This window comes from Serinus canaria, chromosome 4 (assembly GCF_022539315.1).
Source record: "Serinus canaria isolate serCan28SL12 chromosome 4, serCan2020, whole genome shotgun sequence".
Classification (NCBI taxonomy): domain Eukaryota; kingdom Metazoa; phylum Chordata; class Aves; order Passeriformes; family Fringillidae; genus Serinus; species Serinus canaria.
The window spans coordinates 23299387-23325279 of record NC_066317.1 but is presented as its reverse complement, the minus strand read 5'-3'; the positions used below and the strand labels follow the sequence as shown (position 1 = coordinate 23325279).

The 25893-nt window shown below is 37.4% G+C and overlaps 2 protein-coding genes across 17 annotated transcripts in view; both read left to right on the top strand.

Moving 5' to 3' along the window:
* The window catches only part of CENPE (centromere protein E), a 39753-nt gene extending 28935 nt beyond the window's left edge, over positions 1 to 10818 (top strand). For all 16 annotated transcript variants that reach the window (XM_050973665.1, XM_050973677.1, XM_050973667.1 and 13 more), the window contains 10 exons: positions 1872 to 2084; positions 3290 to 3499; positions 4017 to 4226; positions 5290 to 5511; positions 6171 to 6374; positions 6964 to 7076; positions 7549 to 7646; positions 8223 to 8382; positions 8799 to 9061; positions 9865 to 10818. In XM_050973665.1, the coding sequence (XP_050829622.1) occupies positions 1872 to 2084; positions 3290 to 3499; positions 4017 to 4226; positions 5290 to 5511; positions 6171 to 6374; positions 6964 to 7076; positions 7549 to 7646; positions 8223 to 8382; positions 8799 to 9061; positions 9865 to 9962 (1791 nt within the window). In that variant the 3' untranslated portion in view covers positions 9963 to 10818. The remainder of the gene's footprint in view (positions 1 to 1871; positions 2085 to 3289; positions 3500 to 4016; positions 4227 to 5289; positions 5512 to 6170; positions 6375 to 6963; positions 7077 to 7548; positions 7647 to 8222; positions 8383 to 8798; positions 9062 to 9864) is intronic.
* Positions 10819 to 12574: 1756 nt separating this feature from the next.
* Positions 12575 to 25005, top strand: BDH2 (3-hydroxybutyrate dehydrogenase 2). The gene is made up of 10 exons (XM_009101276.4): positions 12575 to 12707; positions 13906 to 13986; positions 15441 to 15519; positions 17431 to 17527; positions 18050 to 18158; positions 19501 to 19561; positions 20221 to 20334; positions 20852 to 20910; positions 21669 to 21761; positions 22971 to 25005. The coding sequence occupies exons 2-10, from the start codon at positions 13915 to 13917 to the stop codon at positions 23022 to 23024; spliced, it is 738 nt and encodes a 245-aa protein (XP_009099524.1). The 5' UTR covers positions 12575 to 12707; positions 13906 to 13914; the 3' UTR covers positions 23025 to 25005.
* Positions 25006 to 25893: the final 888 nt, after the last annotated feature.

The window sequence follows — 25893 nt, the reverse complement described above, 5'->3', positions numbered from 1 at the left end:
TGAAAATAACTAGTCATGTAGGGTCATAAAATCATTTAGCTTGGATGAGACCTCTTAGATTATAGATTTCAACCCTTAGACCAGCACTGCCATGATCACCGCTAAACTGTGTCCCTAAGTGCCAGATGTACACATCTTTGAAGCTCCGGGAATGGTGATTCCACTACTTCCCTGGGCAGCCTGTTCCAGTACATGGCAGCCTTTTTTCAATTCAGAAATTTTTCCTAATAACCAGTCTAAACCTCTCTTAGTGCAACTTATCATATGTTACTGGAGAGAAGAGGCCAACCCCTCCAAGAGGGCTACACCCACCTGTTGTGACCTGCTGAACCTCAAACAGAAGCACTTTGCCACTTGGGTTTCGTAAAATCCCCCCAAATCTTCTCTTCCATTATTCCCTATCCAATACTACATTGGTGTCAAATAAATTAATTTCATTAAAGCACTTCTGCCCTCAAACAAGGAATTCCTCAGACCTTTTGTTAGTTAGCTGTCCTGAGTATATTTTCACACAGATATGAGAGGTGCTGGTGACCTACCGAAAGCTGAAATAAACCAGGATTTATCCATGTGTATTGTTGCGTATAGGTAAAGCCTTATAAAATAAGGGCCTTCTTACCCATGTAAAATCATGGCTCAGCCTGCTACTTCAGCTAAGTAGAAGGGAACTATGGGAGAGAGACCCAGCTGGAATAGGAGTGGAGAGACAGATGTGAGAGCCTGCTGCATGTCCACATCATGGTGTATGGTGGTTGGTTGACTTAGGCTTGTTGTGCCTTAAAGCTATGTAAACTGATAACCAGCTAACTGCTTAAAAAGGCCTGGGTTTTGCAATGAAGGCTTCTCCTTTGCACTGCTTAGCGCCTCTGTGTCGCTCTACATCATCACATATGGTGCCCAAACAACAAGAAATAAATTTACATTGAAAAAGTAACTATGACCAACAATAAAGCCCTACAAACCCAAAATACCAAATTACAATGAGGAAATAAACTACAACTCAACAAAACAAACCCTTACAACCCTCAAACTACAAACAAAGAGCAGAACTCAAACTCTACTACAACAGCATTCTTCCTTTAAGAATCACAATCCTGTGGAAAACAAAATACCAGTACAGCTTATAAAGTTAAATCACAATGAAGGAAGTTAACATCAGCTGATCCTTTTTAAGAGCACTCTCCCCTCTTCTGACTTCTGTAATAGATAAGACCTTATCTGCCTTTTCCCAATGTTCCAGTGCTTTTTTACTGTGAGGTGAAAAGTTAAGAAAACAGGTGAATCTTTAGTTTTCAAGTAAGAGCCAATGATGGAGGGAGTATGTCAGAGGAGTTTTATACTTTTATAACAGACAATTAAACATGATTATGGAGTTGCAGGTTACTGGGTCTTCAAGCCTGTAGCACTGCTAAGCCTGCTCACTACTTGTTCACACCTTCCTTTTCATGGCAGAGTGCTAGGACCCACTTCATGAGTCCTTTCCTTCAAGAAAGGAGAAGCAGGTAAACCTGGGAGTCCATCCTGATGGAAAGCCAGCTGGCAAACTTGTAAACAGGCAATAATTTTTTTTCCTGCCTGATTTACAAGTCTTCATGTGGCCAGGCAATCTAAACCACAAAGACAATTTGAGCTTGTAAAATGACTTGCTGGAAAATTAAAGAATTATCTGGGTTTGTGCCTGGATTAGTGTTTTTGTCATATCCCCATGGCAAGTCAAAACTTAAGTCTTAATCATAATAACTTCTGTTGTAAAATCAGTTCATACTGTAGGGGTTAGTCCTGGAATCAGGTAATTTATTTTATATTTCTCTTTATATCTAATCACAGTTTCCTTTATTGTGAACTAATTAATTTGTTTCTCTTGCATTTAGGAGCTTCTTGAGAAATTCCCAAGTATGGGGAAGAGATATGAATGTCTCTCTACAGCGTCTCTTAAGCTAAAGAGTGAACTGAACAGTCAGAAAGCACTGATAGCTGAGATACTGCCTCAGCTTACACTGGGGCAGAGTAAACAAATCAAAATGCTTCAAACTAAAAATGAGGAAATGAACACTCGTCTCCAGAAGTTATTGACCAAACTGAAGGTACCAACTTGTAATGCTGTATATGCGGATGCTTCATATTGCTTAGATTTGGGTTTGGGTTTTTTTTTAAATAAGCTCTCAATGGTAACAGCTAGGATTTTTTATACTCTAGCTTTGGGTTTTGAGAATCCATAAACTGGAGAAAATAAGTTGATAGTAATTGCTTTACAATCTTAGAAAACTGCAACTACTTTGTTATGTAAATCAAACTTAATTTTTAACTGTAGTTCTGCTGCTTTGCACAGAATTATTTCATTAATATTATTCCATTTTAATTGGAAAATGAAATTTCAAATCTGTACTCTATAAATCAAATAATAGATAACTAAGGATGTGTTCCTCTGTGGAGAAAAGAGACAAGCAAGATGGCTTGGAGATGCATGCGTACTCTGCAAAACTGCCCAGGTAGTTTGATGATTTTTACAGCCTTGAAGATCTTCACCAGTTTGGAATCAGTTTCTCCATGGACTAAAGTTATTAGCAAAAAGGTTAAGGGTAGTTGGGGAAGAATTCCTGTTAACGTATGCAGAAGTACAGTGAAGGACAGAGTTTTTTCTGTTTCTTTATTTACCATGAAATATTAAGGGCTGGAGTTTTTTTGGTTGCAGCATGGAAACATGCACAGGCCCGGAGAGAGAGGGCAAGGTTCTTGAGAGTCAGTGATGTCTACAAATAACCATTAACTTGGAAGCTGAACTAATATTCCTAAGGTCCTCATTTTATAATTTAACACAGCCATTTTAGGTTTAATTTTTTTCCATAGTTGGCTTTTAACTTTCATGGTTAAAGATGTTTAAGATTCAACTAGCGAGCTCTGGTAGAATAAGGTTTTTAATCAGCATAGTGATATTATTCTCATAAATCATCAGCACGACTCCAAGAGAAAATAAATATAACAAAGAAAACTTTACTTTGTTTTTCAAGGTTTAGATTTGTGGAAGGCTGTCTAGAGCCTTTTAGACTCCTTGGCTTTTTTTGGAGTCTACAGAAAACAGCATACTGGAAAAGTGCTGTGTCAGCTACAAGTTTTACATGCCGTTACTATAATGCACATGTGAACCTGATTCTCTTAGTCATGTTAGTTATCCTGGGCATTTAGAGGCTCAGAGAGTAATTAGATTGAATTATAAAATACTGTATTTTAGCTGGAAGTAGGGTACCATTTTAAAACAGGCTCACTGATACATACCATGCTTCTGCAACAGCTTCTGTTCAGCTCAGTTTGCACAAAGAGAGGAGAATATCATGCTACTGTTCATAGATATGAAATGGAATTGCTTGAGGAAAAGAGAAAACAAGATCACCTACAGTCCCAGATTCAATGTATCAGGAAGATTAATTTGAAGCAGAATGAAGTATCATCTCAAGAGTTAAACAGCTGTGAAGGGCTGCAGAGTTTCTACTTGGATGCAGAGGTATTATCTGGGAAAAAAAAAATAGACAATAAAAACCCATTCCAAGGCATAAGGTCATGTGGTGGGAATCTAATGGCATTGGGTTTATCTGTTTAAAACTTCTCTTAAGGAGGATGAAGGAATAGAGATTCCTTTTTGCTACTAGATCTTTAATAAGAGGATTTTGCTTTGTAAAGCAGCTGCAAAGTAAATTATTAGGTTAGAAAATAATTGGGACTGTTATTTACTTACTTGCCCTCTACAATTACATACTAGCCAATACCAAGATGACTTATTCTAAAACAATGGAATAAACTAAGCAATTTTTTTCCCCCCTTTCCACCTGCCCCAGGAACATTGTTTGTCTTCTTGTTTTCCCAATAGGGTGTAATTTTAAGTGTAGCAAAACTCCTTTTATATGATAATTAGATGCTAAAACAGACTTCCTGCTGTACTGATAGCTGAGAGGACAGAAGGTATATTAGACATGTGATAATCAAACCAGTACTTAAATTTTAATTGCCTTTTTTTTTTAAAGAGCATTCTCAAAGATGTATCAGAAATGGAAAATGAACTTGTCTGCATAGAAGCAGACTTAAAACAGGAAGAAAGTGCTAGAAAAGAAACAATACAGTTCTGGGAAGCTTGTTCAGGAACTCACTGGGATGCAGAGGAACTGAAAGAAGAACTAAATAAAGATAATGAGAGACTCCTGCAAGTCTTTAAATTCTGGACTCCTAAAGTAAAGGTAAAATTAAATGTTATAGAATCAGAAATGTATTTTGTGTAAGCACTCTGCAAATGCCTGTGATTGAAAACAAGACACAAAAAAGGCTCTTGAATGATCATTCATTTATAATCAGCATTTGCTCATACTTTATAAGATGTAGGAATACTTAAAAGATTTTTCAAGATTTTTTTAAACTTGAGAACTTGCTTTCTAAAAGACTTTGTAGGTTATAAATGGGAGTAGGGTTGTTTATTTGGGGTTTTATTAGTCTGAATTCTGGAAAATATTGCTTTTCTTGCCAAACTTTATCAAAACTACTATAGCCACTTTTGACTCAGTCAAGTTTATATTTGCACTCCTTTCTTATGCTTACTGCTTGCCTCTTTTGGAAATCTGGAGAGCATTTTTCAGGGTTTAGTGTGAGCAGCATTTCACAAGATTTCATCTTTCTGATTAAAACTCAAGTTTAGCCTATTTTTAAAAGTTTCTTCTATAGAGTCAATAGTCCATCTTGGCATTTTTGGGATTTTGCAGTGTTGGCAAGGTTTTTGGAAGAACTCCCAGCCTAATATTATGTGGATCGAAGTTTTTAACAAACAAACAAAAATCTAGTAAACATTGTCATTTCCTGACAATTGTGAAGTTCTTATTTATCTGACATGTTGATGAACATGTGGGTTTCTAGAATAGTCCAATATGTAGGTTTAATTTCATTTAGTCAATGAATACATTCTAGTAATAAAAATCTGTGAATAATTATGGTTTTCTGTGGCTGACTTTCAAGAAGTCTTCCCAATATAGTTCCTTTTGTTTCTCTAATATTAGAGTTTGAGTTAATGCAGAAATACTGGCAAACCTGCAATACACTGTCATCTTCTCTTGTGCCCCTTCCTGCCTCCCTTTCTTCTGTAAATGAAGCTGTTCTTTGAGTGGTGATACTATTTCTGACAGCAAGCATTGTCAAATGGGGCACTGAAACAAGAAGGTGAAAATAATACAGGCTAAGGCATTTCCTTTTTCTTCACTCGCCATATTTCTAGCTGATTAAAAAATTATTCTGTGTGATGCTGCTAATTTTCAGATACTCCTTGAACTTTGTTCAGAGCTGGATGCCAGAACTGCTGATTATAGTAAAAATGCTGATGCTGAATTAAAACAGAGAAAAGAGAAAAATGAAGAGTTGCTTCAGGATCTAAACACTCTAAAAGAAAAACTGGCCCCTGGTGGCTCTGCCAGTCTGGCGTTAGAAGAAGAAAATTACAGACTTCATAATAAATTAAAGGCTGCAGAACAAGACAAAAAGGTACCGATACTTGCTTCTAAGGAAAGCTTCTTTGATGCTTGCTTTCTAAGGGAGAGTACTCCAAACTGAAAATAAAGATTGATGGCAACTGTAAATCTATGCCACCACAATACAACTAGAGTACACTTTATTTCAGTAGTTCTTTTATTTCCAAAGTGGAATTTTGAACTCTTGCCTGTAACATGATTATTTCAATGGCTTGATTTCTGTACACAAATAGATGTTGAGTTTAGAAATTCATAGGAAAGCTTTTATTTGCTTTTGAAGTATTGACTTTATTAGGGTGACACTCTTGATGATTCCTGTAAGTATATGGTATTCACTATATAGGAAGCTGGAGAAGAATTCTCTATTTAATCACAAGAATTGAGAATTCACTTTCTCTCTTTTTTTATCTTTTTTTTATGCCACAGTTACCCTTCTCCAAAGCACTTTTTCTTTTCTTAGACTTGAGTGTTCTCAACTGTTAAAAGGTGACACAGCAGTGACTTGGACATGAAGAGTTGCCATAGAGCCTGTAGTGTTCGATTTTTTTTTTTTTTTTTTTGTGTGTGGTTTGGGTTTTTGCTCGTTCTTGCTAAGAATATGACCATGTACTGTTACTGTTACCATCTTTTGACATAACCGCTCATAACTGATTGATTGATTTATCTCAATAGGCTATGGAAGTAAAAATTCAGAAGTTAGAAAATGTAATAAATGAAGTTGGAGAAGGTGTCAAAGAGAGAGATGACAGGATAAGCAAGTTACAAGCACAGATAAAAATAAGAACAGAGACAAGTGAGCTCACCCAACTGCAAGCCAAACTTAAGGAGATGGAAAATTGCCTCAAGACTGCCTTAACAGAGAAACAGAGTCTTCAGGTATGAGCAAAATACTTCACTCTTCTCTTTCTCCTCTGATTAAAGACACAAAGCATGCTTGACAACAGTTGTAGATGAAACACAGCTCTCCATATCTCCAGTCAATGAATTTGTTCTGTATGGCATTGCTAGAGTAAATTCCACTAGCTTGTTTAGCAGCCAGTTTCCCATTCTATCAGTGCGACTGTCAGTGGCAACATTTAGAATCCATATTACAATACTAGAAACCAAATATGTCCCTTGTATGTGATGCTTTTCTGAAATACTTGAAGCATTTTAAAACTTTTAAACTGAAGCATGAGCTATTTACTCAATATTTGCATGCTGATTTAGAATTCCCAGGTTTGTATCTGCACAGAAGTCAGAAAAACTTGCTAAAATATGGTTGCAAGTAATACACCAGTGTAGGATACCAACTGCCACTATAGTGCTAGTTGGTAATGTGAGCCACCTTAGTGAATTATAATTTCCTGTTCCTGGTCTTGTCCTGCAAAATGTAGCAGATCATAGTAAAAGATACAAGTTAAACATCCCTTAATTTCATTGCTAAATAAAAAGCCCTTATATGTACTAAATATTTTATTTTCAGGCAAAATTAGATAAAGGTGCTGAGTTGTACAAAGAAGAAATTGATCATCTCAAAACACAATTGGTAAAAAGTGATCTGGAAAGAATGAAACAATCCAACTCCTTTGAAGTGAAGTAAGTTCAAATTTTATCTTAAAATTGTTAGCTTCTACTTTGCTCTTTTCCCACATAAGAAGTAGTAAGCATTCAGCTTGAGGTGTTCTAAGTTTTTATGGTGGTTAGAAAAAGTAAAATCTCTATGCACCTAGGGATGCTTACATAACTTCTCTATACATCCACCAAATTTCTCAATCAACCATGTTCAGCCATAAATTAAATAACTGTTCTCACAAAAGAAGGCATGGGGAAAGCAATAACTGAAAGCACTTTCTACTTCACTAGAGAGAAGGATACACCAAAAATAATTAGTTCAACTTTTGGGCACACTTTATCCAAAATCTAACTGACAACCAGGTTTATGTAGTTCTTCTTGTGTAACATGGGTGTGTCTTGTATTTGATAGCTCATTGGAATTCAACTGAAACTGTAATAAGTTATTAAACGGAGGTTTTCTGATTTTTTTTCCCTCCCTTCCTGCTTCATATAGACTTACTAATTATAAAGCCCTTGCAGAACACCGAGAGCAACAGTTAACAAAGCTAAAAGAAGAACTGAGGAGAGCACACCAAGAGCAAGATGTTACTGGTAAGTTCAAGATAAATATAAGGGACTCTTTCATGTTGAACACTGAGTTTTAAGGCTAAATGTTTGAAGACCAGACTGAGAGGTCTGTGATGCAGGCCTTGTACTCAAAGGCTATGAGGAGAACTGGGTGCATTGGAAGATGAGATGGAAAGTAGATTACATTAGGTGCATATGAACTGCATCAGAATCACAGCAGTTCTTGTGTTTTTCTCCAGCCATGTTTGCCCTTGTGGAGGGATAAGCTGCAGTGGTGGTAGCTCATGTTGCCACTTTCTCCTTGACCTATGAATACCTAGTTCTAATCAAAACTATGACATACCTGGAACAATAACTAGTTTACCTCTAAATAGCCCAGTGAAGAATCTGTCATGTTTCTTAATATCTCCTTGGTAGTCTGAATACTGGGAGGTATATTTTGTGCAGAAAAAAGACTAACTGTTGTAATGGCACTTCTAATCCAGTGAAGTTTCACATATGAAACCACAAGAAGGAATAGGCTAAAAAATTGGTTTGGTATTGGTTTGGTTTTAAGCTCTCTCCAAATAATGTACACACATGTATAAATCTGTTTTCTAGTGCTGAAAGAAGCAGATCCTCAGCAATCCCAAACACCCCTTACTTGTGGTGGCGGCAGTGGTATTGTGCAGAGCACACAAATACTTGTTCTAAAATCTGAACAAGCCAAGCTACAGAAAGAGAACTTGCAGCTGAAGAAACAAAATGACCTTCTACTGAGGTAAGTGGACAGCTGACTAGCACCATGTCAAATCATTTGTTGTGTTTATGTACATCATTAGTGTTTGTTTCTGGGAGACCTACGGAAATGAGTAACCATTAATTTTAGATTTCACATCATAAACTTTTATTTAAAGCTAGTGTTTTATGGCTTATAAAGCCATAAAAGCCTTTTGACCTTTAAATTGCTTTCTTTCTTAAGAATCTTTTAAATTATGAGAGATACACTTGAATTGTACATTAGAAGAAATTTCAGTTTAAAAAAATCCTCTGAAACCAAGATACACAGCTATTTTACTGTCATGTCTGTCATATGTCATCTGAAAATACAGGAACTCTCTGTTCTTCAGGAATTTTTTCTTAAAGAAATTGCTTTAAACTCTTCTTAATTGAATGCTGGGATTCTTTTCTTTGCAGTGATGAACTTGAACTGAAAGAGGAACTCAGGAAATGGAAAGAGAGAGCACTAAAATGGAGAGAACGATCCTCAAGAGAAACTACTCGAGAGACAACACCAAAGTCTCCTAAGAAGGCAGTGTCATATTTCTTTAAAGAGCAAATGCCTTCACCCTGTAAGGAAACTGTTTCTCAGGAAAAAGTGACTCAGGACCTACCAAAACCTCTGCCTCTGACTTGCCCAACAAACTTCTTTGATAATTCCAACTTGGGTGTGCTAACAGGTACGTAACACAGTGGTTGCGTCCTTTATGATTTGAAGATGAAAAATGTAAGAGATCTGAAACTTGCATGATAAGTTTTCCTGAATGGTTTGTCATATGACTGTTGAAAAGCTGACCATCTGAGCTGTGAAACTTCTGTATGCTCTACAGAATCGAAATACCAAAATGAATCCTTCACCTGCTGAAGAATATACAAACCTTTTTTTCCTTTTCTGCAGTGGAAGTGTTGATGAGTGACTTTTAAAAGTGAATCAGCAAAATACTGTTATTAGATAGCTGGTGCTCTAAAATGTTTTGCTTTTTAACTTTACATTGGTTAAGCTCAGATTTCTGGTAAAACTTTATAAAGCTCACTGCTGGTTAAATTTTTCTGAAGTTTTTCAAGATGGTAGACTTTAGCCTTTGATGTTGCATTTGCTACTCTGCCTGGCTCCAGCTGTAATAATAGCTGTTTTGATGAGAACTTCTGTTCTTCAGCTTCACTTCAGATTTCTTATATCTGGCCTGCTGACTTTTAGTGACCTTCTGCCCTCATGCTTCTCACAGCTTTCAGAAGGCCCCAGCAGACATGTTGAAGAGTAGCCAGTTTTTGAGGTATTAGTTGCAGGCTTCCAGAAAGAACATGACTCATTATTGGTTTTGTGATGGCCTGCTTGGTAACAGCACAGCTCTTCTTACAACACAAAGCTCCTCAGAGGGAAACTTTCACAGCTGACATACAAAACACTAATCAATATTAAATCACTGTATTCCTGCTGCTTGTCTAACTGAGGAAGGCTTTAATGTTCTTGTCTTCTGTACAGATACAGGACCTGAGTGCAAAGAGTCCACAGAAGAACATCTTAGGCACTTGTTTGGGACTTCAGACAGAGATAAAGCCCCTGATTGCAGCACCCAGTAAAGATGCTCTGTTGTAAGCTGCCCTTACAAGTGCCTACAGCCAGGATCTGCATATACAAAGAAAATTGCTTCAGGTTAAACACCATCAGCCTCTTCCATCTTTGCTGTCTTGGAGCTTCTGCTTCCCACAACTGGGAAATCTGAAATACGAGGACAAAGATGGAAAACCGGATGTTGCCCCACAGCCTGCTAATCTGCTGATGTTCTACTTTGGTGTTTTGATGTGGACTTTTTTTGATGGCAAAGAAAGGCTAATGTATTGAAGAAAAAAAAGGAAAAGAGAATGGATCACAAATTAATCTACTGTGAAATGTCTCAGTCTCAACTTCTCAATCTGTCATTCCTAAACCAGTCCTTTTCTGGGGTGTTGATGTTTCTATCTTCAGAGTGCTGTTGACTTGGCAAGAAATATTCTTCTTGCTTCTTAGCATGTGGTTTTTATGCCGTACTTTCATTAGGCCAACAGAAACTGCGTTTTCACCACAATCTTGACTTCTTTGGACACTGCAACTGAAGTTGCTGATCTTGTGTTTGTAGAGCACACAATCAAGGGTTCCTCTTAAATGCCTTAAAAGTTTCTGCAGCTCAACCAATTATGGTACTGTGAGTAACTTTGAATCTTGCATCATTTTTCAATATGCCTGTCTGAAGTTGTGTACTGGATTTTTTTTTTTAAACAGTAAGTAATGGACTTCGCAGTCTTCTGCTTCTCCAGTGAAGGGAAAACAAACCTGATTATTGGGGCAAGATGGACTCTTATTAACCTACTTATCTGTATTGTGAGCCCTACATTTTGTATGTTTTATATAAGAATTTTTAACTTGACAATAAAATTTATTGTTTTAAATATGTAAAAATGGTTTTGCTCTTCACTTGCGCTATGATCCAAGGATGCTGACTGCAACATTCAGTGTCTAAATGTTACCAAATTACTGTCTTTTATACTGATTTCATCACTTCCATCATTATTATTATTCTTGTCTCCATCCTCTGTAACCACCTGCAGCAATTACTTGTGCAGAGGTTTACTATTGTCAGAGTTTTATTTAATTCTTTGAGTCTATCAGAAAATGGTTGAAGTCTAAAATATAGATCCTCCTCCCTTTCCTGCCCTCCACTGCCAAGTAAACAGGAATTGGGCTCTCAGAACCTGCGATCAACTCCATTAAGGATGAAATCATCACCATGAGATGAGAGTCATACCTAAGGAAGGTACCTGCATCAAAAGCATCATCCTTATTTTATAGGAATAAATCTCTGTGATGCTAGGTCCTGTATGGTTCACCCAAACTGACAAGCAGATGGCTACACTGACATGTTCCTGAGCATTCAGCATTTACTGGAACTGAGGGAGTCACACAAAGATTATATACCTGATGGAGGTACTTCTTTAGTCAAAAATCAACTTTCTATTTAGTTTGAATGGCTGAAAACTACCAACTACTGTACCTACTTAGAAGCTGCAAGGATTTATCTCAGTCTCTGGCCTGGAATGTGTCTTGGGAAGCTTTTAAGGGCATGATGAGCCAAAAATATACAAGTTCTAAATACTATTACAGAGTTGGGCACTGCAATGTCTTCTTTCTGACCACAGCCACAAGTATTTCTTTTCTGACAGGGATAAATGCAAAGTGCTGGTGGGTCTCTGGTGGTGTTTGTTTGGTTTGGGTTTTTTTGAGATTGGTTGGAAGTTTTCTGGGTTTGTTTTGGGTTGTTTTTTTGTTTGGTTTGTTACTTTTTTATTTCCCACCATGATGAACGAGATTTCCTTTGGCTACCAGCGTTTTGGTGTTCTAATAAATTAATTAGACTGTTTTTTTTTTTTCTTCCAGAATTGGGAAAGTATCTGTATATATAGATCTACCTCTTTTATATGCAGTTTCCATTGGTTTTTTTTGTTAATTATTACTTGCTTGGAACAACTGGGTTTGGTGATTTTTCTGGTGATTGAACTAAAAAAAGCAGAAACTTATTCTAACAGGTGGCAGAGTTCAGGGGACAAAAGCTTAGGGGCAGAAGGATAAATGCTTTTAGTAAATTAAGTCATTACAGGTTTTGTTTACTGGGGAGTTGATTTAGAAAGCCTCAAAAGCCATCATAGTTTAGCAAAAAAGGCAGGATAAACTGAACTTTTGTCTATGTGTGTCCCAGTTTATCCACAGAAGTGGATTTTCTGGGAACTAACTGATGTTTAGGCAGGACACCAAATTCCTTAATAATACTATCAGGTAGCTTTAAATCTAGAGTGAGCTTATAGCTAAATTAGTTTGTCCTAGAATTTTTCAGTCTAATGACATTAATTCTGCTTTAACATATGCAAGTTAAACCACTAGAAACAAAAGATGCGTTGGTAAATCTCCAGTTTAACAACAACAAAAAAAGTCACATAAATTTTGTCCTGGTTTGGAATTCGATAGTTTATATTGCAAAAAGACATTGCTTGGAAAAACAGGTTTGTGGCCTTTTGATGGGAATCCTTCTGATCTCTTGAATTCCCATTGTAAGAGTCAGCTGGCAATACTTTTGTGTCCTTTCATGTGCAGGAGAAAAATCACACTTTTTTTCAAATCCTGAGTTTCACTAGATGGCAGCATCTCAATGTTTCAACAGGAAGTTACGTTCATCTAGAGAAACTTAGCAGTTGGACTACAAATCCCAAAAAGCATAGGGGGGGAAAAAAAACCAACATAGAACTTCCTTTTGTACAAGGGTCGGTAAATATAACAAAGCTGTTTGAGATCTCTTGGTGAGTCACCATATCAATATTTATTTGTAAATGCTTGATAGAATCAGTATGGCAAAAGTTCATAAAACCTGATTGTTAGATTGAAAATGTATTTATAATGCATTTTGCTTCCCACGTGTTAAGGCAATTTGGGGAAGTACTTGAACTGGTCCAGGTGGCTTTTGGAAAGAAAAAAATTTTTCCATTACGTTGCTTCAGAAGTCTAATTTGTTGAATCTGTAACATTCAGGAAAACAGTTTTGCTGCAACTTTTGTCAGGAAAAGCATCCAACAAAACAGAATTTCTGATCAAAATGAGAGACAAGAATAATTTATTCAAAAAGTAGGATAGTAAATTTGACTCAGTAATCTGAGTCACAGCATGGATTTGAGCATCTCTAGAGGACAGCACTGGCTGCTAACATAGGGAAGAATAAAATAAAGGTGCCATAATTTCCCAATGAAGTACTTGGATTTATGTGTGTATTTAAGGACTTTGTTCTTATGAAACCTTTCTACACCCACATCTACATAGATAAAGTTGCTTGGAGGATTATGAGAATGCAGGAGTTTTGCTTATGAGGAACCCAACTAACAAACTCCAGATACTATACTGACTAGAACGCAGGGACCTGACTTTTTAGGAAGTTCTTTGAGACTTGGTATTTGTTTTCACTTGTTTGCCTGCATTTTTGTCTGCTGTATTTTGTTAAATCTAACACAGCACTCAAACAGGGCTGTGTTTTGCCTTTTGGCTGCTCCATCCAGACTAAGGTAGCAGCACCTAGAGGTTCCCTACTGCCCCAGGCACACAGTGTTCCCTGAGAACAGGGAACAAGTGGCAAGACAGGGTGCTTCATTTCCCCACGCTTTCCTGCTTCACTGGGGCTAGGAGCCTGCTGTGCTGGAAGATTCCTACAACAACCAGGCAGATACCAGGGCATTGTGTGGAATGCATTGCAGCCTAGGACATTGACAAGTTTGTAGAGAAACAGAAGACAGACCTGCTTTCTGAGAATACCATGGATAGTAGAAACACTAGATTACGAATTATTGTACTGCTGTTTCATCCTGGTGGTTTTTTTTTTTTTTTTTTTTTTTGCATGTTTATGAAAAAATAAAATCCAATTTGTTATAATAAAGCTTAACTTCTGAGCTCAAATGCCTTTTGACTTGAGACCTTTTATGTACAACTAAATTTCTGTGCCATCCTGTGCAGGTGAGCACCATGGGGCGGCTGGATGGGAAGATCATCCTGTTGTCTGCGGCAGCACAGGGCATTGGCCGAGCAGCTGCTATTGTAAGTTGGAAAATGTTCTGCTGGGCCTGTGCAAGGTCTCTCATTCCAGCTTGTCCAATAATACCTGCACCAAACCAGTTCTTGAATTAATAAACCATAAATGAGGCCAGAACTGCCCAGTGAAAAAAAGCAGGGAATAATGTAGCTACTGTGCTATATCATGCAGGCTTTGTGCTGTTTCAATTGCTAAAAGTCTTCAGCTTTGAGTGAAGATGTTAGACAAGGATAAGAACAAAATTTGAGGATAGCTGCATCTGCTTTTCTAGCAATATATGGTTGGTACTGCCTGTACCTTTTCTTCAACATCTCTGTTGCTTTGTTCTGGGAGTAAATAGAGATGATATAGGGAATATTTCCTGGTCTAAGGCTGGATACTGAGAGGATCCCCTACAGAAAAGCCAAGGTATCTAACCTATATTCATGACTGACATAACCAAGTTCACATGACACTAGCACATTGTTCACAAGGAGCAACTGTAAGAAACCCTTTACAAATTTTGTTTAATGTTAAACAGAATTTAAGGTATGTATTAACTTTCCAGTTAGCTTATAACTCCTTTTGACCAGTCCTTCTCCTGCCACTTCCCTTTTCCATGCCAAATAAAAAACCCAGTAGAATTATCTTGTTATCTCTGTAATGCAATTAACAGCTCAGGAAAAGCTCCTGTAGCATTTTTGCCAAGCTGGTTAGTTTCTCATTAGTATGGCTGAGAACACAGAGGGCTGCTGATCTTGGCTCTTACATGAATCACTCAGTCCAAGGAACAGGTAATCCTCCTGATGGTTTCACTTTTTGAAACCCAACCAGCCACAGAAAGCTGGTACGTATGATGTCATTTTTTGAAGATAAGGAGCTACAGTCCAAGATGTCAGAATACTTTTGACAGACTTTGCTTCATGAGCTGTTGATTTATCAGTAATCACAATGAAAAGAAATAGGCTTTTGAGGATTCCGTCAAGAATGAAGCAATGTCTCTGGTTAAATATCAAAAATAATGCTGCTTTAATATTGTTCTATTCCAATTACTTGGATACAAAGGATTTTGTTCAAAAAATCCTGGTTTACAACTTCTGCCTTTACCTGTCAAATTTTGTAACTTTTAAATTTAAATCGAACAATAGATTTAAATCTTAACAATACAGACAATTCTAGCCCTGTTGTTTACTAGTGCAGCTAATAAGGGCAATAATAACATCCATTGTCTTAGTCTGATTACTGTTCCTATACTTTATTTATGGATTCCTTCCTTTAGGGAAAACACCTTAAATCTGTCTTATCACACAGAGTCAAATAGTTGTGTGCAACTCCCTGATATGCCCAGAATGAAAACTGAGAGATCAGCTGCCTTCAGCTTGGCTTGGCTTCTATTTCAAGCCAAAAAGCACCTGAAAACAGATTTTATTTCTGGTATGACCTGGAATTTCTAAATATAAACTGCTTCTGTGTTCTCCAGGCTTTTGCTAAAGAAGGAGCCAAAGTCATTGCTACAGACATCAATGAGTCTAAACTGCAAGAACTGGGGAAATATCCAGGTAAATGGCTCTACAGCAGAGATTGGTTCAGCTCTTACAAGTTTTGTGTAGGCTGTCTGAGATACCTTTTGAGGATAGGAAAGCTTGAAAAAGGAAAAAAAGAAAATATGCAGACTAGTTGTTTTGATGTTTGCATTGCTTTATGCTGTGGTGTGAAAGAACAGAGATTTGGCATGTAAAATACTGCAACATCAGCATATCAGAGTATTATTCCAGACGTGGAATAACTGATTTTCTTGTGTCACAAAAGAAGTTGATGTTTGCTAGTTTAGCACCCATTTCAGTTACCTTTTGGTTTCACTGAGCTAATTATCAGGCGCATCACTCTGGAAGGCATGGAGTGCTTTTTTTCTCTGATCAAGATAACATGCCACTATACAAAAAGATAGACCTAGTGTCTTGCATTTCCATGGTCCATACTTGGCTGGTCCTTTTAATGCATTCCTTACTGTGCCATAGAATCCATAGTCTTCAGAAATTTAATTCTAGCTACACTAGATAGGCCTATTGTGTTGGTGCAAATGTTCAGGCCTGAAGGCTGTTTTTGAACTGCCACCACAGGAACATGCTTCAAGAAGCAGGTTTTGCACAGATGTGTTTCTGATCACAAGGGGGACATTACGTCAAAAAGTATCTTTTCAATATTGAACTCAAAATAAGTCTTGGATATAGTTTACAGCTGACAATGCTTCTAACTTGTTTTGAGAGAAGAAAGTAGATTTAGAGAATTCCTACTAAAATCTGACAGTAAAATACACAAAACCACAGCTTGCACAACTTTTTGCATGAATATCAGGCTCTGCCAACTGGAGCTCACAACAAGCAATCCCTTTGTAATTATTTGGGAACTTGAGGGCTTTTCCTGCTCCTTCTGAGGGTATTTAGGAAAATGTTACTTTTTTTTCCTCTGCTAGTATGCTCACAAGGAAAGAAATAATTTCCCATATACTCAGAGCCTTTAGACATATGATTTTCCATTTCCATCCTTTAGACATATGATTAGTCAATCTATAATTCATTAAGGTTTAGCACTTTGAAGTCTTTGAATTTTATCCAGGAGAGGTAATTCCAGTGTGATGTTAATCACCAGCCTGTAGTCTGATCGAATAGACAAATCTCTTCAAAAGTGTCTCTATCATTTAACTAAGGCACAGAAAGCCTTTTCATGGGCTTGTTGCTTTGGTTTCAAAAAAACACAGGGTTTTTTCCATTTCAAATCAAATTTCCCTTTGACTATATTCAGATGCTTTACAGACAGCTTTACAGTGTTTCATGGAATCCTATCTGCTGGGTTAGACTTTGGGAGGCCAGGTAGTTCCATCTAGTGCTCAAAGTGCCACTGGTTAGAGCAGGTTGCTCAGGCTGTGTTTAATTAAGTTCTGAACATCTCTAAGGATGGAATTTCCTCTGCAGGACCCTGTTTCAGTGTGACTACCCTCGTGATTTTAAAAGTTTATGCGAAATCATTTTTCCTTATTAATTAAATTATATAAAGCTCACTCATAATGTCATCAACTACACATGAGAATGTGGGATATAATGGCACTGTAAGACACATGTAACTAGTTCCAAGTGTTATTCTATGATAATGAGCATGAAAGTTCATTATGGCTATATAGGTTTTATAATTCTTCTGTGTGAGACTTTAGTGGAATTCAAATTTATTTGGAATGTTTTTATAGTAAATTAAGCTAGCTCATCTGCTTGTCATGCTGTATAACAATTAAAACAGTTGATCATTTTAATTCTCTCCTGAAATTTTAAATAACATGGTATGCTGTCCCAGATTAACCGCTGCATTAACTTAATCACTGAGTGAATTGAATCGTAAGTGCTATCCTCAGCACATCAGAAAATTACTCAGCTGATCCTCAATCAAATACATTGAAACAAATGCTGTGTTTTTTCCAGGCATTCAAATACGGGTTCTGGATGTCACCAAAAAGGAGCAGATAGAAAATCTGGCCAAGGAGATTGAAAAGATTGATGTCCTCTGTAACATTGCAGGGTAACCATAATCTCTTTGCTACTACTATTTTTCCAGCTTTCCCTGATCTCCAGAACTGATTTTTATTACTTCACTGCATTTTATTTGTTATGTTTTAATGGATTTTGTACTCAATAGGAACCTCCATGTGTTTCTGTCAAAACTGAACTTTTTTTGCACAGCCACATAACCCAGGCCAAGATAGAAGAGGTCCGGAATTTATGTTTTCTTCACTCTATGGGTACCCTGTACTGATGGCTTTGGCCCTTCTAGCACAACAGTGAACAAAGCATGACAGTCTGCTAGTGCTTTTTGGGGGTTTTTTTTGTTCTTCTGTTGCCAATCATTTTGTTGCACATATTGAGTCTGCTTTGTATCCTTGATATTTACCAGAAGAAATACACTGCTGCTTGCATTCTTCAAAGGAGCTCTTATTCCCCTCTTTTAAATGTTGGAAAAGTTAATTGCTACAAAACACTGGTGGAAAAAGGGCCACAGAAATGTAAGCCACAGACAGTAATCCACTTCATGCACTCATTCTAGGTTTGTTCATCATGGAACCATTCTGGAGTGTGAGGAGCAAGACTGGGACTTCACGATGAACCTCAATGTTCGCAGCATGTACCTGATGATCAAGACATTCCTTCCCAAGGCAAGGCTTGGCCGCCCATGACTTTTAGTCTCTGCTGCATTGTTTAAAGTGTGACAGATCAGAGTTGTTGCCACTGTGGCAATGTACAAAATACAAGCGTGCCACTTTGGATAGGGGAGCCCTTAGATTACAGCGATCCTTCTGTAAAACATTCTCTTCATTGCATAATATTTCAAGTAGACAATTTATCTAAAGGATATGGTTGAGAGGATTTATTTGGGGAGTTGGCCTATGTAAACTAGCTAAAATACTTCAGACTTTATGTAGAGCAGTGATGGAGTCATTGCAATACACTGCTAGTGTAATTACACTACAGCACACAGCTGCACAATACCACTGCTACAAAGTCTTAATAAATCATCTCTATTAATATGAATTTTGTACAGCTCTGGAGACTCTCTTGTGAAAAATTCAGGGATGCTGATACTAACATGCTGATTAGAGCACAACAGCCCAATGGATGTAGCAGCTTGAAGATGCTTCTTGGTTTTACATAATTACTAGGTTTGGGTCCACAAAAACTTGAGGACTGAAAAAGGTGTTTGCATTCTCATAAATGCAAAGGCCAGACTTGAAAGCTGTGACCATGACTGGATGACAACTACTCTTTTCAGTGTTGTTTCAGTTCTTTCTGCTTTGTTGGTTTGGTTTTCAGTTTGTTTGGGGTGGGTTTTTTCTTAGCTGAATTTGATTTTCAAAATTTTGAGTTTTTTAAGAACTTCAGGCAATATCAGATTTTAGGATGCCTAAAAAGGTTGTAACTTATAGAAAATTAGCTACAATTCATAGATGCTAGAGTGTTGTGCTTTAGTCTTCTCCAATACAAGAAGAGTTTGAGTGGGATCTGTGAGTTGCTGCATTGGTAGATGGTATGGGTAGATGTCTGAGTGGTGTTAACTTACTGTTGTGACAAGAGGGCAATGACTGAGAGATGGCAGCCTAGGAAAAAATCCTTTCCTGGCATAGTTTTCAATCGTGACATGGCTCAGGGGAACTGAGGGAGAATTTCAGACTCTGCTTTACTGCTTCAGTCAATGGCACCGACTCATGCCAACTGGCCTTTGGTGCCCTGGGTATCAAGGGCATGTAGGGTTTTTCTGTGAGTTACTGTGGGCTGTTTTTCTGAACCTGCAGATGTAAATCCTTCTGCAGTAGGTGCAGAAGGCTTACCTTGAAAAGAGAATTTCCCCGTTGCAGTAACACAGGGAACAGGTACTGTGCATTCTGAAAATATAATTAAGAATGTGAGAGAAAATTCATTACACATATTGCACATTGTCCATCATTACTTAACCTTTCTAAACTAGTTTGCATTTGAGTGACATAAGTACTCTCTTTGCAGATGCTTAAACAGAAATCTGGAAATATTATAAATATGTCTTCTGTGGCATCCAGCATCAAAGGTCAGTAGCTTGCTGGAGTTCCTTATATAAATCTTTAAGGTGATGGATATACAATATAAATATTGTGCAACCTTGAACTTAGAGGACATTCTAAATTCAAAGCTATTTCTAAATCCTGTGGAGGGATCAGTTAAGAAAAAAAAATGAACATATTCAACTCAAACATAAATGCAAAGATGGAAAATTGTAGAAACTCCAAAATCCTTACCTCTGAGCTTTTTTAATGTTTTGTAGCATCTTTTTTACCAGTATGTATTAACTAAAAAGATATTACTACCAGTGATGTCTTGGTACATATGTTCTTCAGAGGTATAATGAAGAAATTACAATTGCATAAGTGCTGTAACTATGTTTTCAAAAGAAGCCTGATCATGACTAACAGGTAGATTTCTGATGTTTCTAAATCTTTGCTGCTTGTTACGTTTTCTAGACTAGTCCCCAGACTTACACTATTGAAAGATGGTGTGCTTTCCTCTGGTGCATACTTGAGTAGAATTCTGGCAGTTGGCATTCTAGCTCACTGCCCTTATGGAGATGCTACAGCTGCTGCAGGAAATGCTGGAGTCCAGAAGCAGGTGCATATTGAGCAATCTTGGCTTTTTGTTTTTCTTCCTTTTTAACTATATTTCTGTGCTGCCTTGACATGGACCTTCTGTTAGGAGTTGTGAACAGGTGTGTCTACAGTACTTCAAAGGCAGCAGTTATTGGGCTAACAAAGGCTGTGGCTGCTGATTTCATTGAACAAGGCATCAGGTGCAACTGCATATGTCCTGGTAAGTGTTCTTACATTATCCTGTGATCTAGGAGCAGATGCTAGAAGGCCAGATTGAGTCTGACTTTTTTAACAAAGAATAGACTTGTAAGTGGTAACTGAAGTTACCAGCAGTCTACAAGAGCATGCTTGAAAGGCTTAATATAGAAAAGTTGTTATTCTGTGGTTAAACTGGATGTTTAGTCTGATAGACAGAGTATCTGCACTTTACACATACATTACACAGCAATTGAATGGGTTTTTTCAAAGATGCAGTCTCAAAAGTTAGAGGCAGGAAAGAGGCAGCTAACAGTCTGACCACTGTTTAACCATACAAAAAGTATTGAATCTAATTCTCAAAACTCTTGCCTTCTAGGAAATTTAAAATTCTGTACTCTATTGGTGGCTTTGCAGTCTTTTTCCTGAATTATATTACCAAGTTATACACAGATGTTAAGACATACAAATAGAACAAATTAACTTTTGTTGTGATTGCTGATGCAGTTGATTTTTAACACTGAATTTAAAATTTTGCTTAGGAACTGTTGACACGCCATCTTTACAGGAAAGAATCCAAGCCCGGCCTAACCCAGAACAGGTGAGAAAGCAATTTATTAGCTTGGTCACATGTGTATATGTTTAACTCTCTTTAAGAATGTATAGCTGCACTTCTGCCCATATTCAAGAATGTCCTCAATTTCAGAGTACTGTGGATAACTTAACATTGCTGTCTCCTTTGAAAGTGTGGAACTTGTCGGCTTGAGCTTGAGACAGAAGCCTTACAGCCAGACCAGAACTGAATCCTCAGAAGGATAATATTGCTTTAATATTATTAATTATACTATTATTAATAATAGATTATTACTACTACTACTACTATTACTTTTAATTGCTTAATTGAATGCAAAGGGGCTCTCATCCACAGAAGCAACTCCAAGTGTTGCTTACATTATCCAGTGCAAAAGCAGAGGACATTTTCTAATGTGGCATGTGTCAACCACAAGAAAGTGCAGAAACAGTACAGACAGAGCATTCTGGCCTATGTATTTCCACATTATTATAATGGCAAGTTCATATTTGAAGGACATGGGAATATCTACCACCAAAAAAGAGGACTTTATGTTGGCTTTATTCTAGAATCAAGAGATTTAGCTGCTTTTGAAAAGTGTCCTTATTTTTTTCAATCCGAAATTCACATCCCTGTTGATTTTATGTTCTTCCAACTTTAATTCCCTACTCAGTGCCCTAAAGGAAGTTATGACTAGAAGCCTGTTTACAATATTGCTTTGTAGATGTCAGTAGGTAAAAATAATTGGGGTTTTATTTTTGATATACCAAATGCTCTTGCATATCTAGGCACTGATGGACTTTCTGGCCAGACAGAAGACTGGCAGGATGGCTACTGCAGAAGAAGTGGCCCATCTCTTTGTGTACTTGGCCTCTGATGAAGTAAGTATAGACAATAAAATGTCCTGTCACAGAATCCCATACTTCTTTGCTGCTTGACAGAAGAGAGCGTGTTTGTTTCAGGGCAATTTCCATTCTGTTTGAGCTGTATTATTACAAAAATAAAAACCAAACTATGTTCTTTTACTGAGTTCCTCCTGAAATACAAAAGGTGTTCTGAATGTTGACGGTGGTTGCAAGGCATTATGTATTTGGTGCCATGGCCTGGTGGTTGCATGTCACCTGAGCAAATTGACTGACCCCAAGTCATCCTGAATGGTGAACAAAATGAGCTTGTCAGCTTTACCAAGCTTGCACCATGGCTAGGTCATGTTTTAAGGAGGTAGAATTAGTAGAGCTGCTGGAGATTTTAGCTAATGCTCAGGGGGAATCTGCCATCCTAGCATAAGGAAAACAACAGACCCGCTGTGGATGTTACACACCAGACTCCAGATGACCACTGCAAACAGCACCAACACTAATGAGCACACACCAACATTATTTCAACTGCTGTAAATTTACTGAGACTGAAAACTGGACTGGATTTGTCTGGACATGTCCAGCAGTCCTAACATCCATATCAAAATACTTCAGTGGATTTGGTTCAGCATTAACGTTGCTATCTATCAGAAGTCTGTTTGTCAATTTCATTTTGAGTTTAATATTTCTATAATGCTAATAATTTTTCCAGTCTTCTCACAGGGTTTTCAATGGTGTATAAACAGAATTCCATTTTTTCAACATATTCAGCATGTTTCAGCAGTGACATAAGGAAGAATGTCAACAGCTCAGTTGCTTCCTCACTATTCATATAATCTAAGTTTTCAGTTAGGTGCCATTATAATTATTGGCTGACCTGGTCAGATTCTGCTCAGCTAAACAGACCTAATAACATCACAGTGTGAGGTACTTACTCCTGCAGGTAAGATATCAAAAGTCTAGCTTTTTTTAATTTGTACACTCAGGATGCATTCTCATCTTTAATGCCTCTAGTAATACTTTTGCCACACTTCCTTGAATTAAATAAAAGGCTTCAATCTCTACGTTTGTTTCTATTTAGATACTATATTACTTACTCAGGTATTTTTGTAAAACAAAAAAAAATGTGTATAAAAAGAAAGCAGATTTTTTAATTTAAAGAAAAAGTGTTTCCCTGTAATTAATAGCCATGAAAAATTACTTGAAATCATTGTTTATTTTATGTCATTTCAGTCTGCCTATGTGACTGGTAATGAACTAATCATCGATGGAGGATGGAGCCTGTGATTGACTCTACCTGTAAATGGAAACTCATACTATGATGGGCAAAAAAATGAGGATGGTGTTTCTTGCAAAGATTGAGATCATGCATGTGATGCCCTTCCAAACAAATTTGCTGGTACCTCTACATTGATCTTACTGATTAACTTTTCCTTAAATAGAGAAACACTGGAGTAAAACATACTTCATGTGGCTTCAATTCATGGCAGCTCCAAAACATGAAAGAACAGCAGTTTAATGTTTAAGATTTCAGAAGGCCAAAAATATTATTCAAGTTACAAAATCAGAGTTGTGTTTTAAGCAAAATCTGAGTGAAAGGAATTCACTATTATCTTTATTCTCATCTTACAAGGTATTTGGAAATTAAATACTCCCAATCAGATTTTCATGTACAGGAGCCATTATGCAAGGGCAATACTCTAGCAGGTATGGATGGAGCATATGTTGGAGGAGTATTCTTAAATGTATGGGTGGATTTTCATGAATATGCTTGACTTGAAGCACAAAAGCAAAAAGATTTTACCACTCTAGATAGAGCCAATATATTTGTCTCCAAAATGATGTACTAATATTGGACAAATTTCGTAAAATCTATTCCTAGGTGCTACATTTTGGTGCTCTATGCCTTATTCTCAAGCACTAATATAGCTCACAGTAAAGCACAAGGCAAAATTTCTCTGAAAAGGACTGTTTCTACAAGAGTATGTGCTGATGTTTTTGTGATAGCACATGGTAGCTTTGATTCATGAAATAGAAACCTATTATTATCAAATTTCATACTCTGGGAAAAAAACATAGATCCTGACCCAGAGATCTAAGGCAATGAATAACCTGAATTCAGAAAGCATTTGTTTTGCTGACATACTGCTTAAAACCAACATGAATTACATGGTCTGACTGCCATGGTTATCTTTAACATAGCTCATTTATCTTGTTCATAAATGAAACTCTGTGTAATGTAATACATATCTTTATATACATTATATACATATATATGTGAGGGAAGAATTTAGGACTAAATGCTACTGAATATGATTCATCAGTAATCCAAGCACAGGAAAAATGTACAATATTAAGAACTGCCATGTTTATAAAATTGCTTAAGTTTTTCAGTATCAGCTGAAGCATTAATATAAATTACTTGATTTCAAATATAATAAAACACATCTAGTTAAAATGTGGCTTCTTATTTTAAAATGATTGTATGTAAATATTGCTTTCACAAATGAGAAAACTATTGTGAATGCTGGCTTCATTGGGCTCATTATGGGCTTAACATATGGGTTGGAGCATTCTGACCCCATGTAGTTTGTTTATGGGATTTTAGAGAATCTAATATTTCCATCAAGTGACCCTGGCAGCCAAGCAGGATCAAGCTGGGGCATAAATCCAAAGTTATCCAAAATGGCTCCAAAAATGTTCACTGACATAAATTCAAATATTAAAAATAGAGGCTGGGAAGACATGATTTCAATGGTTTTGGAGTTGAATATGTAGGCCAAAGTCCTACTTTTGTAGTAGGTGCAGAAGGTTTACCTTGAAAAGAGAAAATTTCCCCACTGCAGTAACACAGGGACCATGTACTGTGTATTCTGAAAATGTAATTAAGAATCTGAGAGAAAATTCATTATACTTATTGCATATCAACCATCATTACTCAACCTTTGTAAACTAGCTTAGAAGTGATTGTAGTATGGAGGTGCTGCTCAGAAATGGCTGCTGTTGCTGTTGTTGTCAAAGCACTTGTGCAAGGAAATAAGTACCACTTGCCTTTAAATTGCACTAAAAGGCACAAAGGGTTTTTTTAGTGGTAGGCCAAAAATCTGGTGAAACAGAAAAGTAAAAATCACCAGAGCTTGCTGCCTCTTGCCTTATTAGCAGTGCTTTTCATGGAGGTGTTAACAATTGCAACTCTGAAATGTGTTCCAATGTCATGAGATTTTTCAGAAGACTTGCAGGAATTATTAAAGGAAAATTCTTCTTAATGCTCTTGTGACCTAATTCCCTGGTCTGTTTTTAATAGAATGGGGCAATTCTCTTTGTTTTCCATCCACCCCAGTGACAATATAAAGAGGCTTTTTGACTTTTCAGATTCTAGGTCAAACTTTTCTCTTGTGGGGGAGGAAGAATAGACTTCTCTGATTCCGAGTCCTTCTGGAAAATTTAATCTGATCAAGAAATGCTTTCATTTTCTCTTGGATTTGTAGTCAGCTTTGTTCTGTGTCATGATACCAGGAGCAAAGTAGCAACATGTGGCATTTGACTCTGCTTTCACATGGACTGAGTGCAGCTTGCAAATTTAGGGTTGAGAAAAAGAGAAGGTCTGAGAGAACATCTCATTACCTCATGTGCACTTACAAGTGAGGTGGATGAACTTGCTTTAAGAAGTCAAAATGCCGGGATGGGAACAATATAAATATGCAAGTTGTGTTTGTTTTGGGGTGGTTTTGGGAATTGGTTGGTTGGGTTGGTTTTTTTTTAATTCTCGTGCCTGCCACAGTGCATTTTGTCTGTGTGCACCCAGAGCAGAATCCACAATAGCTCCTTACCCTTTCCTTGCACCTCATCTCCAATTTCTCTAGTGCTACAGTCTGAGTTAAAGGATGCTGTGTAGCTTCCCCATGCATCTTCCCACAGCCACGGGAAAAGCATCACAGAAAGCCTTTTTCTTGAGTAGCGGATGCAGTGAATGTCATGGGGGACTGGCTGCAAAAGAGACAAAAATCTTCCTCCCGGGGGCCCTGACGGGTATCCAGAGCCTTGGATGAGCTCAGGACTGCTCCCATCACCCTCACCAACCTGACAGCTCGGACCACGGCCAGTCTCCTGCCGCCTTTCCCGCGGTGACCCGTTCAGCACGGCCTGCGGGCAGCCC

Coding starts and splice junctions, on each gene's coding strand:
- BDH2 (XM_009101276.4), top strand. CDS start 13,915: ATGGGGCGGCTGGATGGGAAGATCATCCTGTTGTCTGCGGCAGCACAG. Junction 13,987..15,440: donor TTGGCCGAGCAGCTGCTATT/GTAAGTTGGAAA, acceptor TGTGTTCTCCAG/GCTTTTGCTAAAGAAGGAGC. Junction 18,159..19,500: donor TCAAGACATTCCTTCCCAAG/GCAAGGCTTGGC, acceptor CTCTCTTTGCAG/ATGCTTAAACAGAAATCTGG.